Here is a 14,623-nt window from a genome sequence, read left to right on the forward strand (position 1 = left end):
GGCCACAAGCCCCGTCCCGGGCAGGAAGCAGCATCTGTGCCTTGCCCGTGTGTTGCGGTCTGGATTGCTGAGGGCTGGGAGGTGCCTGCGGAGCCAGCTCCTGTGGAGCTCCTTCAGGGCTGCGCCGCTGCCGGGCAGGTTGACGGGGCTGGGGGAGACCCCGAGGGGAAAGGGCTGTTGTTCTTTTTTTTCAGCCCTGCGCTGAAACTGCCAGTCCAACTCCGAAAATTAAACACGGACGAAGATTCCTCCCAGACGAAAAGTGCCATGATAAGAGAGCTCTTGCTGTCCATGGCATACCAAGAGTGGCCCACCAACTGCACGAGAGTTGTAGGGTAAGGGCTTTCTTTCCAGTGTGGAACTGCCATCATTCAGTTTTTGTAGCCCTGTGCTGAAAGTGGCAGTCCCATTCCACAAAAATACAGACAGCCAGAGACCTACCTCACAGGCCAACAGAGAGAGCTGGGAGAGTGGCTGTGCCCTTCCTGCTCACCATGCTTCAACTTGTTGCCCAAATTCCCCTGCCACACCCTCACTGAGGCACCATGCCCCTGTCTGCCCGCTCCTGTTGGCCACACTTGTGGTTGCTTGCACTCCCTGGATCAGTTTCCATCACCCAGAAACGACCTCAACTCCAACCCCAGTCAGCTAATTAGGCCTCACAAGGCAGCTGGACTGAGCCGCAGTTTCTCCCTGCAGTTTTAATCTCCCACAATCTACCTCAGCTCCATCCAATGGTCAGCTCATTAGAGCTTGCAGGACAGCTGGGCTGAGCTGGGAGGAGCTCCTCCATGCCGTATAAATCTCCCACAAACAACCTCAGCTCCACCCCTGGTTACCTCATAACGCCTCACAGGGCAGCTGGGCTGAGCTGGTCTGCTCAGATGCCAGGACAGAGAGCTCTTGCTACCCGTGGAGTGCCCAGGCTGGCCCACCAACTGCACCTGAAACCCAAAGGTTACAGGCTTTCTTTCCTGGCTATTCAGAGTGGCCAAGCTCAAGCTCCAAGAACTGACACAGCAGAAGAGCTTATTAAAGCAGTCAGGTTGAGGGGAAGTTGCTGACAACTTACTCGTAAAATAAGGGAGTCAGCAAGAAAACAACACCATTGTAACACTGCTCAAAACTATCTTGTAAAATCATCACAGTGGGTGTATTTATTTTCTCCCCTGCCCCCCTTAAACAGAATAGTCAATTGCTGTTCTCTGGGCATTGAAAGGTGTGAAACAAGCTTTTAAGGGTGCCTAAGCCCTTCTGAGCACCACACTGTGGTTAGTCCAAGAGGGTGCTTCAGACAGCACAACATTTGAACCACCTTCACACAAAATAGGTATCACGTTCAACATCTCTGTGGATGTGCTCTCCAGCTTTCATGAGCAGTGACACAAACTCTGCTAAGCACTGAGTATCTGTTGATAAAGCCCTCAAGATCTGTCAAGAGAATCCTACATGGGTATACAAATGAGAAAAACATTAAGAAATAATCACATAAGTGAGGAAAGTATCATAACAGCTGCAAGTTCCTGATGTAAAGACTCCGGTTCAGTGCCCCCTCCCCTTCTCAAAAACACAGCTCACACACTTCCAACTTTTGTTTAGGTCGTAGGGTTTTGTTTGTTTTTTTATTAAAAGGCAGTTTCCAGATACCTAATCATTACTGTGTTGTTTGTGCAGGACAAAAAACCCCAGCTTTAAATACTCAAATACACAAGTCAAAACAAGCTGTTTCAAACTGCTCAGCAGTGCAGGCTCAAGCACTTATTTGCAATGGCTTTGTACAATCAGTTCTATATAGCGATGACTGTATATAAAGAATATAGTACATACTATTGTTTTCATTGTCAATTTACAAGAGAAAAAAATAAATATCTTCCATTCTTATTATACATTAACACTTCAGTAGAAAGTTACAGCTGTTGTGTTGGCATGACCTGCAATGTCAGGAGGAAAAAGGACATGCATACTTATCTATTAAGAACTCTAAACTATGACTTTGAAATAAATTACAGAGGATAGATACCAGTCAAGAGAATACCGATTATCTGAATTCAGTACATTTGTGATTCTTGCTCCAAGGTAAAAGCCAAAAATCTTGCTAAATACAAAAGCTAGTAGCTTGCATTATGTAAATAAGACAAACCACTTATGGTACAGCCTTTTCTTCAAATGTTTGTGAATAAATAGGCTTGTGGTTTTTTTAGGCAAAAAAGATTAAGTTGTTGAGTTGGTCCTTGCATTCTTCACACATAACTAGCACCATAAAGATGCAAGGACCTCAGCAAACACCTAAATTTCATGCTTAATAGATAAAGCATGCATTCTGTAGAGTTTGTGCATGGTACATATTCTGTCCATTAAGGTTACTGTGCAAAAAGAGATTCTCAACCACTGAAGATGTTTCTGTAATTCTGTTAAAATTATTAGCAACATTTTTAAAGTTTTGCAGGCCTGTGTGCGACTAATGAAAAAAAAAAAATAAAATCATACTTGTGGTTCACCCCTAATTGCTATACACAGGCACAGTACAAACTGACAAACAAGACAAGAAAGGCAGCAGCCTAAATGTCCAATGAACTGGGAAAAAATGATTGCAGTTTACTAAAAAAGTCATATAAATATTTTCAAATTGCACAAAGCTTTGTACAGGTGGATCTATCAGTGCAAATACATATATATGAGGTACCAATTCACTCAGATCTTTTTATAGGCCAGATCTATTTATATCTATCTCAAAATCACTCTCTTAATTTCCTGTTGTCAGACAAATGCTACAGCTTGTCAGCCTCCAAGTAAAATCAAAGTCAAAACAATTTTTCAGCATATTCAATAGTGTAATTTGTATTCATTGTAATTTCCCTAAGATTTAGTTTCTGAGCTTTCACTACTGAGACTGCTTAATTAATTTGTTTTTTAAAAGCACTAGCATTAATTTTGTTTTTCAAGATTTTACATGATTATAGGGGGAAGTTAAAACTGCATATGTAAACTGGAACAGTAACTATGACTGGCTGAATATTTTAACAGTTTGAAATTTTAGTAAGTACTGTTAGGAAGGAGGAACACAGTTATTGCTATTTGGAGACTTAAAAATAAAATAAACCAACCTGAAAGCATAGACAGGACTGTTCCAATAGTGAAAATTTGCTAGATACAAAACAGCATTCTGCCTAAAATTAGTCCTTTTGCATCTGAACACTCTTCAAGTTATCTACAGCTTTCTCTTCCAGGTAACTATTATGACATTTACATGGAACTATGGATTTGAAGTGGCTAACTGTGGGACACACACAGCTTTTCAACTCTGGCAATTCTCTCTTGAGACGTTCCAGCTGCTCCACCTGGAATATATTTGGTTGCTCAGGATTTGAGTCATATATCCTGAATAAACGAGAAAAGAAAAAACATTGATAAGTATAAACTGACAGTTGACAGAAATGCACACTAGATAAAGCAACTGGGGTTTTTTTTTCCCCTAATAGAGTAAAATTAGGTATATAACTGTCTATGAAGACAGTTCACTTGAGGTTAGTATCCAAAGTTTTGCTGCTCATCTTGCAATATAAAATGGTATTCCTTTTACACAGACTGATTAGTATTTCATTGGATATACTAAAAAGCCACCCATTGGCATTTACTTACTTCGTCTCCTGAAAAAATGTGATTTTACAGGTGGCACAAAACAGTGCCAAACAGTGGCACAAAACAGTAAGAGCAGTTTTCCAGGCTTCAAACTTAAGAGCATAAGAAATGTCAGAGCCCTGAGATTATTTGAACAGACTGATATACTACTTGTACATTATACTGAAAGGAGTTTATACTTACTGCTTCAATAAGTGTTTCACCTCCCCCCAGTTCAGAACCACCTCTCTTGAATTACCATAACAATATTAGGTCAAGAGTGAAAACCAGAAAATCTGATCTTTCTTCATACCTAACGTAAATTAACTACCTACACCATTTCAAATAGTCTGTCCTCATTTCAATTTCTTGTTTTCACACATGTACACAAACCTGCAGGATTTAAAATGTCACCTCACACAAGACTGTCCAAATCCAACACACATTTTGAGTCTGACAGTGACACTGAGCATAATTCAAACACTATTTTGGTGTAACTCATTGTAAAGCAAAAGCATTCGTGTTCCTGTAGCCCAATTATGGCACAACAGGTATTGTGATAGGGATACATCCTGATCTCCCAACAGTAATTTCTAACATCAGCATGTTATTTATAGCCGAAATTTCCTTCTGGGAATCCAGTTGTGCATATACAGTTTCAGGTATTGCACATCTCCAGGTTTATCTCCTTCAAATGAAAACTTCTGGAAGAAATTACCATGGCTTCTGCCTTAGTCTTTTATGAATATTCATACCTTTCCTTATGATTCCTTCAAAAAATTAGTTTGGTTTTATTTCATCATCCTTTGTCCTTCATAAGTTTTCAAGGTATGTCCAAAAGGAATGCAGTGTCACAACCAAAATAACAGAGTGCAAGGTGCCTTTTTACCCCAACAAGATGACTTGTGAACTGCTGGCAACTCTGAGACATCCAAAACAAAATGCAGCTCAAAGACCGATATAATAACAGGATTCAAATAAGGAAACACTTCTACAGGAAATAATGATATGGATCACATTCTCCACAGTATGATCGAGGACAATTTCTGTGAAGAAACTCCTTGAAGTGAGGATAAATGCTGTCTGTTTTTATGAAATTCAAATAGAAGGCATAGCAGTTAAATTACTTGCATAGCACCCATAATCCAATACAGGCCTCAGATATAACCCAAAATTGCCTTATGGAAGCTATCTGCAAAATAAAAGCTCTGCCTTCTTTCCAGGATGCAGGTATTTCTTCAGTTAAGCTGGCTTACACATTATGAATTTCTAAGCACCTTGTTCCTAGAACATGGCTAAGCATGTTTCTAGCAGGTATTTTACTAGTTCTTTACTACAGCATAAATTCTCAAATTATTGCTTCATATTAAATTCTTTTCAATTGACATTTTGGATGAATCCAATCCTCCAAGCTCCTTTGAACCTGACCACCAGAGCCAGTCTGCTCCAATGTATATATAGTGTTTCTTCTAAAGCAAAAGCAGAGAAGACACTTTGAAGCACAGCTTGTAATTCGAAATTTCTTGTCCTCACTTTTCATTTGGGTCCACGAAAGTAAGCCACCAGTTTGTAAAAACAGAGCATAGTTCCAGGATGTCTCTTAATTAATTATTTCCAACTTCACCATCAAAATAAGTAACATCTCCCTATCCTTCATTCTTCAACAGGACATTTATTTGTAAGTAGCTATGCGCCAAAGTTCCTCCATTCAACTTCCTATTAATGAGCAAGCCCCGCAGAAGACTGGGAAGAATCCTTTAAAAATTACTTTTTAAAATAAGCACTTTCTACAAAAGACTTGCAGGACATTGCAGGGTCATGGATGTAAAACTGATGTGTTTAGCTCCTGTCTGGTGTTTTTGCAACCTCTGAAAACACATATGAGACAAAAGTAATCAGTACTGAAATCCTATTTTCATGCTAAAAAGATTTTGTGAAGCTTTTGATTAAAACTCTTCATTTTTCTTTGCATCTAGGTAAACTTGAGTTTAGTTTTACTTGCAATTCACAAAATAGGGAAGACTTAGATTGCCACTGCATAACATCTTAATCACTTAGATTAAATTATAAATCGACTAATACTAGTCCACTTCCTTCATATATCCATGCTGTTATTTAAGTAACATGCAGTTTCAGGCAAACAGGACAGCGCAGATTTAGACAGTCTTCTGTCTAAAGACAGTCTTTTGAGAAGTGTTTGGAATGCTTTTGCCTTGATTGCCAGCTAAATTTGTGTTAAATTTTGGGAAGTTACTAATACCAATCAAGCACAGAGCTTTTGTCCAGAGTCCACAAATGCAACATGCAGCCTAAGAAAGCTCTCATGGAAAAGCTTTCAGCATAAGAATAACTGATTTAGCATTTTTATGTAGTTGTGTGTATTATTCAGCAAACAAAATTCAGATCATGTAAAGAGAATGAAAAAAGATAATGCAAGTGTAGGTTAGCACCCACTCCCTCTCCACGTTGGTATTTAATATATAGCCAACAGGTGTAAAAACATAAGACTGCATTGTTCTTACTGAGTTAAGTATATTCAAATACAGAAGTATTTCCTGGACTGTTTAACAAAGCTTACCCAGGAGAAAAATACCAGATAAATCACCCCACAAATCCTGCTTTAAAATTCATCATTTTTTGCCAAGCCAGAGAATTTCACTACAATAAGTTAAAGTTTCTTCTCTAATTAAAATCTAAACATCAGACTAATAAAGCATTTTAAGGATGAGATTTCTGTGTAGACAGAATATACCCAAGTCATGCACATAAAGTATTCTTCTGTATAAGGACCCAAAGGCAGAGGTGGCACCTTTCTGTAGGTTGTCCTTTTTTAATATAAGTAATTTGGTTACTTTAAACACTGAGATGAAACTAGTTGAACACAGGAAAATAGTAGAGTATCATCCCAGCAACAGCACCACAACATCCATTTGGTTTAATGTCTTTGGGTATATCTAATAACCTGCAGCCCAAGTGGAGAAAGGACTGGATGGGGGCAGAGAGGTGTGTGTTCTTTCCTCTGCCCCAGTGACATCATTCTTTTAATATTGTTGGCATTTGTAAGCTTCCCAGATTTAGTCTTGCAGCTTTTCTTCATGCAAAGCAAAGTCAGAACCCCCTACCTGCATTTTTTTTTTTGCCCAGTGCTTGATATCACCAACTTTTGGTATTCACGACACAGTGTTTCTGCCATCTTCACAACTGGCTACAGTGTTTTGGCCAATTCTACATGGATGATTAAAGTTTGGAAAACACAGCTTACAGAAATTATCTCTATGCAGACAGTTCATTATCTCAGAAATCACTACTGCATACAGTAACTCAGGGCCACATGAAAGCAACCAAAAATTCACTAAAATTCCTCTATTCTCTTCCTAGCTTATTCAGATAACTAGCACTTAAGGTAGTATAAGTAAAGGTCTAATAAACAGCAACACAGAACACCAGGCACAGCGATTTTTGATAAATATCTGGACTTAGCTATAAATCCAGAGAACAAAAATTCCGCAGAAACCATGGAAGAAGCAAGCCTTGATTCAGGTCTAGAAATATTCCGGAATTTGAAGACACAACAATAGCATGAACTGGCTTTACACTAATTACTGCAGTCCCTACTTACTTCTAGATCTTGAAACAGGCAAGTACATCTCTCTCGAATTCTGCTTCACAGTAGTTTTAAATACATTTATTTCTAAACTTCAAACAGCACAGGAATATGGATGTTTACACCATACCTATTTAAACTCTTAATATCAACTTCATAGTCTCAAACAATCTGGAAGATTGCCTCTTTACCCAGCAGCTCCAAGTGGGAGTGGAAACGTGTGCTGCCACGTTTTACATTTTGACATTCTGTCCAGGACTTGCAAATACCACCTGCATTTCAAAGTGTCCATCTTGAGAGATCTGATCTAACTTTCAGGAAGTGTCATATTTCTCCTAAAGGGACCTATATTAAGACTGAATTTAATTTTATTTAGACAATTAATAAGTTTTGAAAAGTAATTAAGAACTGCAAAGGAACATTCTACAGGAATAAAGGGGAAACATTTCCCTGCAACAATGATACTGAAAAAAATAATTGTTTGCTACTCAAATTGCAGTTTGTAGCTTGAAAAACGAAAAAAAATGCAGTGCAGAACTACTGTTTTTAAACAGCTTTGGAGTTACTATTAATTCTGGGGTTCCTCTTAATAAAGTGGAAAGATGTTAAAGTGGAAGTGATAGATGGGGCAGGCAGCGAGAGGAGAGATGAACACTATTAAGAATCTAGATGATCTAAATAGTGCAGGAAAATTAAGAAATTTTTCTTCAGTTAAATCCACAAGGGAATTCAGATTTCCAACAAACTGGCTAGTCACCAAAAGGTGAGATAAAAGGTGTTCTGTTATCCTACTACAACTCAAAACACACTAAACAGCACAAAAGGGACCATAAGATGACATGTAGCAGACTTGCAGCCTTGACAGCAGTGCAACAGCATTTAAGTAGTGCTGAGTATCTGGAGTAAGAAAAGCAACATGAAGTCAAAAATGAGGCTGTCACCTTCTTGATTTTTTTACCATAGTAGTGAATATGCGTTGCACAAGGAGTAATAAGCTACTCTGGAAGACTGGATTAGTAGACATCAGATGAACAGACACTTTAAGAATATTTTACACAGCAGTGTTTCATTAAAACACCCCGCCTATTCATGAACCAATAATGTATTACTTTAAGTTATGCACATAATAGGATCCAATCTCGTTACTCTAGGATTGTACATCAAAGAGTTTCATCTGCATTCTAGTCCAGAGAAAATTTTCATCAACTAAAGGGGGCCTCAATCATGAGTTGTAGGAGAGGTACAACACACAGCACTGCTGTGGCAAGAAAGAGGACTTATGTTCTAATGTCTTCAGTCTGAAGCTGATCCCCAATGTAAATATCTAGTTATACTTTTTTACTGCCAGAGAATAGGAGACATTCTATACAGTACAAGAAGTGAGACCTCTGGCAAACCAGAGAAGCAATGGACCCACCACTCTGGAAGGACTCTTAACAGTCAAGAACAGATAATAGAGTTAACTATTTTTTTTTCAATGAGAAAGACAGAGCAAACATTATTTGATTTCTTGCCTCTAGATATGTTAAACTGACTCTCAGTTTTCACTTTATAAAACAGACCCCTTGACAATTATTAATCCCTTTTCTCCCTTTTTATTTTTTCAGGTAAAACAATATGCAAAGCAATACCCTTACTAAAGCAAAAGGCTTGAAAGCCGCCTATAATTTGACACTTCAGTTACACTTAATGCTTTCCCAATGACATTCTTCTTCATCTATCAGAATTTCTCATTTAATACAGTTTCTCAAATTAATCATCATCTTGTATTAATGAATTTCACATCTTCAGTGACAAATGAGCTAAAACTTTTGGTGTTTGTGAGGAACTAAATACCACAACAATGCTTTTGTTCAAATATTTACCCTGATATTCTGATGTCTACCTGAATTCTCTGGAAATAATAGAATAGCTACCTTCTGCAGTGATTAATTTAGCAGTTCGCCCTAGAGTCCCTCCAAGCTAATTTTAATAGGAAAAATGGTGAATTCACAGCTTTGAAACACAACAGAACGCTGGCAAAAATTAAAATTATTCACTTAAGTTGTGCAAACTATTTCCACAGCTTAATGCAGAAAGCTTAAGCTTTCAGTCAAACCGTTAAATAATATTGTTCTCACCATATCATGTACATAACTTAAAAACTATCATGAATACCAGTAGCATCTTAAATGTGTGTGCCATGCGCTGTTTCTTTAAAGAATCAAATTACATTTATGTTAATCTCAGAACAAACAAATTATTTTGCTTCATATTTGCTGAAAGAGTGGGAATAAGTGTTGACTTGTTCTGGGTTTATGGGCTTCTTATACTTGCAGTACAAGAAGGAAGATATTCTGTACCCAGTCAACCAAGAAGCAATGTGACATTTCACCAGAATCAAGATATAATAGTTTCTAAGCTTGATGATGATGATGATTATTTATAAAAGTTATAATTAAATACCTGTCATATATTAGCCCATGAACACCATATTCTCTCAACTTCTTCCTGTTATCTGGGTCATTTGCATCATCACCCCATGAAAAAATAACTAAGCCCTCAGATATGGCCCGTTTAATAAACGATGGATTCCTCAGCAGATCTTCAGAATGCACATTAATTCCCTGAAATACAAAAGACTTCAATTAGAATTCATGTTTCTGAAACACATCAGTTTTTTTAATCTTTGACACTTGCAACTCCTTGGGATTTCATCCATAATTATAAAAAATAATTTATCCAATTAGAGTTTATTGATAGTGCTATTTTTAAAACACTGTATTAGACATTTGAAACAATGGACATTATTTTGGCAGTTACCCAACTTTATTGTATTTCTTTTATGAGGTTAGTTGTAATTTTAAGTGTTTGTGTGAAAAATGATAGATTTAAAACAAGTAGTAATAATTTAGTTTCATTTTACCACAGAGTAGTACCAGAACTTGTCAGCTTACCAGCAAGTTTTCAAACTGTGCAAAAGTAATGGCAATTGGAGTTGTGCGAGATCTGAGATCCATAAGCTCTGGATAGAGTTTGGATTCTCCTTGGGTGAGAAATAACACGGGATACTTGTTTTGCTTATGCCGAATCCTGTTAGAAAAAGAAGTTCACAAGTAGGAAATGAAAAAATGAAATGCAGGGGAATTCAATCTTACTGTTTTGAGTGGAATTCCTCTCTGTGCTGAATGTTCTCCTAGTTCTTAGCTGGTGCAACAAAATGGTACTACAGTTTAGCATCAAACTGTGACAAACTGCTCAAATTATTTATTTTTTTCCCATTATTAGAGATGAACACACAGTTTAAGGGAAGCTTGACTTCATGTTGAACTCAGACCCACATCCTCAAAATGTTTATATAAAATCCTTGAAGGCTGTTTAATTCTGTGATTTTCTTCTTAAATGCAGGTTAGAGTAATATGAGGATCCATGATAAGAATTTCTAAACATGGTTAATATCAAGGACCTAACCTTACTAATGTATTTTTCAACTTAGATACCAGTAGAGTGGTATGAAATTACAACAGATGGAAGCAAAATTTTGAGATTGGCATGTTCTTACACACTTGCTTCTTAACCCTTTTATCACTGCCTTGACTTGGTTTTGCCTTGCCCATTGACTCTTCAATGGTATTTCATCAGTGCAGCATCAAATGAAGCTTCCATAAAGCCTTTCATTAACAGTGCTGAAGCAGTTTTTGGTTACCAAGTACTGCACCACATTTTTAGTTCCTATATATCCCAACTGTTTGTACACCAGTTCAACTTCTACGCTTTTTCTGTGCCCCAATACCTTCAATATGACATTCCACAAAAGCAAAGTAAACCACTTAACAAAAACCACAAAGAAAACCTAAACCAAACATGGGCAACACAAAGTTCTTTTGTTTTCCATCCTTTCAAAAAGGCAGATACAGTGAAAAATTGTAACAAGATGATTTGTTTTTTAAGTTGGGTTTGCATACCCCTAGAGCATGACTAAAAAAAGACTTTGGGATACCAGAAGAAACCTTGACCTTTTTTGTTGTGTCAAGAAAGAGTGAAGCATTCAGGAAGGCACTTGACAAAAATATCTACTATGACTTTGTTCTCCCGTTTGATTTTGGAGTCATTTCCAATGGCAAAGTGGTCTTGTTTCAGTTCCCAACTATTTTGGCACCCAAAGTTTATATCTAAGCAAAACAAATTGTTATTTGTTCCTGTTGGGTATTCTTATGTACAAAGTAAATTTTACAAAAAAAAAAAAAAAAGAGAAAAAGAAAATACATAATTTATCTTCTTAACTTACATTGTACAAACATCTGCATGAAAAGAAGAAAATACAATTCTTCTTCTTCCAGCATTCATCAAAACAGTTTTTAGAATAATATCTAGAAAAAGGTTCATATCAAAGTAAGTTGACAAGTTGCCATCCCACTGTCCATCCTAGAAAAAGAAAGAACAAGCTTCAGCCATTTAAATTAATGGTTACTGAAATTATTTTAACCAGCAATGGTCTTTCATTCTACCTGAGCAAAATGAAAATTCAGTTTGCCAGTCCGAATACAGAAATCAACCCTTCAGTCTGTTGAATGTTAGTTACAGCTCTACAGGACTGACAGTCTGAGAGGCAGCTGAATTCTCACGGCAGTAAGACTCAGTGAAAAATTCACTGTCTCCCTGTCCAAGGAAAACATTTCCAGGAAGCCTATTCTAATTCTGAAAATGCAAAGGATTTCCCTGAAATGTAAAGGAATTCCCTGATAGTCCACCAAAACCTACAGCAGATATTCTCTCTTGTTATTTCTAAATAAACACAATCCTGCGCAATGCTTGAGCTTGGACCAGGTGACCCACTGTGGTCCCTTCCAACCTGACCCACTCTGTGATTCTGTGGAACATACAAATTCAGTGGTAAGATTTGTAGAAATGAGATATTCTTTGAGAATAGCAAGTACCTGTCTTCCTGCAGCTGACCTGTCTCTGAGAGCACTATTAGCATGTCTCCATGCATATAGACTTGCACCTATCACTCTCCTTAGTTTCCTTCCCCCACTCCAGGCTTCCAGTCCTAGCCTTTTTTTCCTTCTAGACTGAACACTAAACAATCCAGCTGAGTCTGCAACACTGCTGACTAGAAGGAAACAGTTGCTTGTGTTACTGCACCATGTCAAATTACAAGCTTTAGCTGTCAGAGAATTAAAGTAAATCACAGGTACATTTATTTACCCTTTGCTGGGAGATCCATTTTATTTCTATGTTGAACCCAACATCTTCAGAAACAGACTCCAGGACCTGAAAAAAAATTCATTATGAAAAGACCCCACAGTAAAGGAGGACAGCAAAGCATTGTGAAGGTAATTTTTGGGAGAATACACTGGAATTTAGTGTCAATGGTGTCTAACAGTAAAATTAATCCCCCCAAGTTGTTAACATTTAACACAAGATACATATACACTTTTTTACTCAAATTTCAACTTAATAAATGCATACAAATGAATAAAATCTTAAGGACAAAATTTTGACAAGGCACAAATGCAGGTCAATTCACCATAACACATATAAGAAAATGCCCCATTTGTACTCCTGAAGAAAAAATGGGTTTTATTTCTCCAGAAATATATATAAACACATAGTCCTAAGTACGAAATCCATGAGCTTGCTATTACAATGACGATGATGAGAACAAAAGTTCTTTCACATAAAATTCTTGTAAAGAATTATTTGTAAGGTGCCTTCAAATCAAAGGTGAAGCTCACACAGTCATGAATGAGGACATATTTCTCTGTGGCTGGCTCTGCTAGATGGCCAATACTATGTGATTAACTCCCTAAGGCCAGGTGGTTGGTTTTTTTCAACATTAGAAACAATTATCAATGCTTTAAAATGCAATGCCCCTGTGTACCCTGAGCTATGCAACTTGGGTTCATGAATTAAGAAGCTTGAAATATCTGCAAACTACTACTTTTAAGCACTGAAAAGCTTCCAGTGGCCAACAATGAAGCCCATATTCTCAGTTCCAGCATTGATATCAGAGACCTAAAGCCAAAAATTAGTATCCCTTGTGTGCAAAGCTGAAAGTAAAACACATACTTTCATGTTCCACAATCATCATTATCATCTATATTCTTTGTATATAAACCTTATATATAAGGTTTGCTTACTCTTTGCAGTGAAGGAAATGGCTGGGTCTCAAAAGCAGAGTTTTCCTCCTCTTGAAAAGATGCTGGAAAGAAATACAAAATACTGAATCAAAACAAACAGCAGCATAATCCCAGTAATCCCAGCAAGAAAAGGCTGGCTCAAACTCATAAGACTTTTAGGAGTGAAGAATGAATCAGGTCTACCTTTTGATTACCTATGCCTTCCCTGTAACACTGACATACTCCAGCAATGGTGTTGCCAATTCCTGTTTTGCCAGTGGGAAAAATCTTTTGACAATCATTTAAAAACTCGCCATAATATTGATCAGAAATGGCTTCTCCCATCCTTCACCACTTCACTCACTGAATGACATCCAGTAGAAGCAGCCTTGCCTATCAAGGCTTATTTATTTTATCTTTTCCTAGACTGGGAGGATGTGCGAGGTACTTTGACCATCTGCTGTCCCTATAAAGGGGATGAATTAAGGCCAAAAACTACAGCAGCTATAAGACACCCTACAGCAGTTACCAAAGTTCTTGCTGGCAGTTCTGAAGAGCTGAAGTTAGAGAAGTCTAAGATGAAACATTAGTGGCAACTTTGTTATGTTTATTCATAAATATAGATTGATCTATATACATGAAACCTTCCACAGTCCTGTCCCCTCTTCTCAAGGGAGTAACTTCTGTCGAGATATTTACTTCCCAGCAAAGAAGTCCACAGCATGCACAGAATTAACTACATAACCATTTAGAAGTGTTCAGGAAGATGACAAATGTGATTAGAACAAGCAACTGTAGCCACAGAATATGTATAAATACATGGTGGTGAATCAATCTCAAGACTCTTCCAAACTAGTACGTACCATTCTGATCTTTTACTTTCAGGGCAGTCACGTGAGCCAGCTGAAGAACATAAGAGTAACATTAGCAAACACTCTACCCCTAGAGATCTTCCTACGTGCAAAATGTAACTAAATTTCCTTATAAATTAGTTTTTAAGTTTAAAGGTCCATTATAGACACAGTTTTAGTAATCTGCAAAAGAATAAAGGACATCCTAGTACACATTACAATTTCCTTTCAAAGTTTGTTTTAAAGATTTCAAGGAAAACATGCTTACTGAAAATTGAAAGAACATGTTCAAGGGTAAAAGCACACATAGTATAATTCAACAGCAAGATGTGAAGAAATCTGAGCATTAATCTCTCCTCTATGTTTACTCCAGTGCAGAGGGCTGACCAGTTTTATAACGTTGTCACATACTGAGACAGAATCAAGCCAGACACAGGACCAACTCCCTC

At 37.5% G+C, this 14,623-nt stretch overlaps 1 protein-coding gene across 7 annotated transcripts in view; it reads right to left on the bottom strand.

The window, feature by feature from the left end:
* Positions 1-1,617: 1,617 nt before the first annotated feature.
* The window catches only part of GPCPD1 (glycerophosphocholine phosphodiesterase 1), a 43,856-nt gene continuing 30,850 nt past the window's right edge, over positions 1,618-14,623 (bottom strand). For 6 of the 7 annotated variants that reach the window (XM_017818862.1, XM_017818864.1, XM_017818863.1 and 3 more), the window contains 7 exons: positions 14,187-14,226; positions 13,345-13,406; positions 12,410-12,475; positions 11,490-11,626; positions 10,159-10,294; positions 9,668-9,828; positions 1,618-3,378 (listed from right to left, as the gene is read on the bottom strand). In XM_017818862.1, the coding sequence (XP_017674351.1) occupies positions 3,174-3,378; positions 9,668-9,828; positions 10,159-10,294; positions 11,490-11,626; positions 12,410-12,475; positions 13,345-13,406; positions 14,187-14,226 (807 nt within the window). In that variant the 3' untranslated portion in view covers positions 1,618-3,173. Of the gene's footprint in view, positions 3,379-6,740; positions 6,844-9,667; positions 9,829-10,158; positions 10,295-11,489; positions 11,627-12,409; positions 12,476-13,344; positions 13,407-14,186; positions 14,227-14,623 lie in introns of all 7 variants that reach the window. The other variant, XM_017818868.1, reaches the window with a different exon arrangement.

The sequence above is a fragment of the Lepidothrix coronata genome, unplaced genomic scaffold, assembly GCF_001604755.1.
Source record: "Lepidothrix coronata isolate B3197 unplaced genomic scaffold, Lepidothrix_coronata-1.0 Scaffold71, whole genome shotgun sequence".
In the NCBI taxonomy this organism is placed as follows: Eukaryota; Metazoa; Chordata; class Aves; order Passeriformes; family Pipridae; genus Lepidothrix; species Lepidothrix coronata.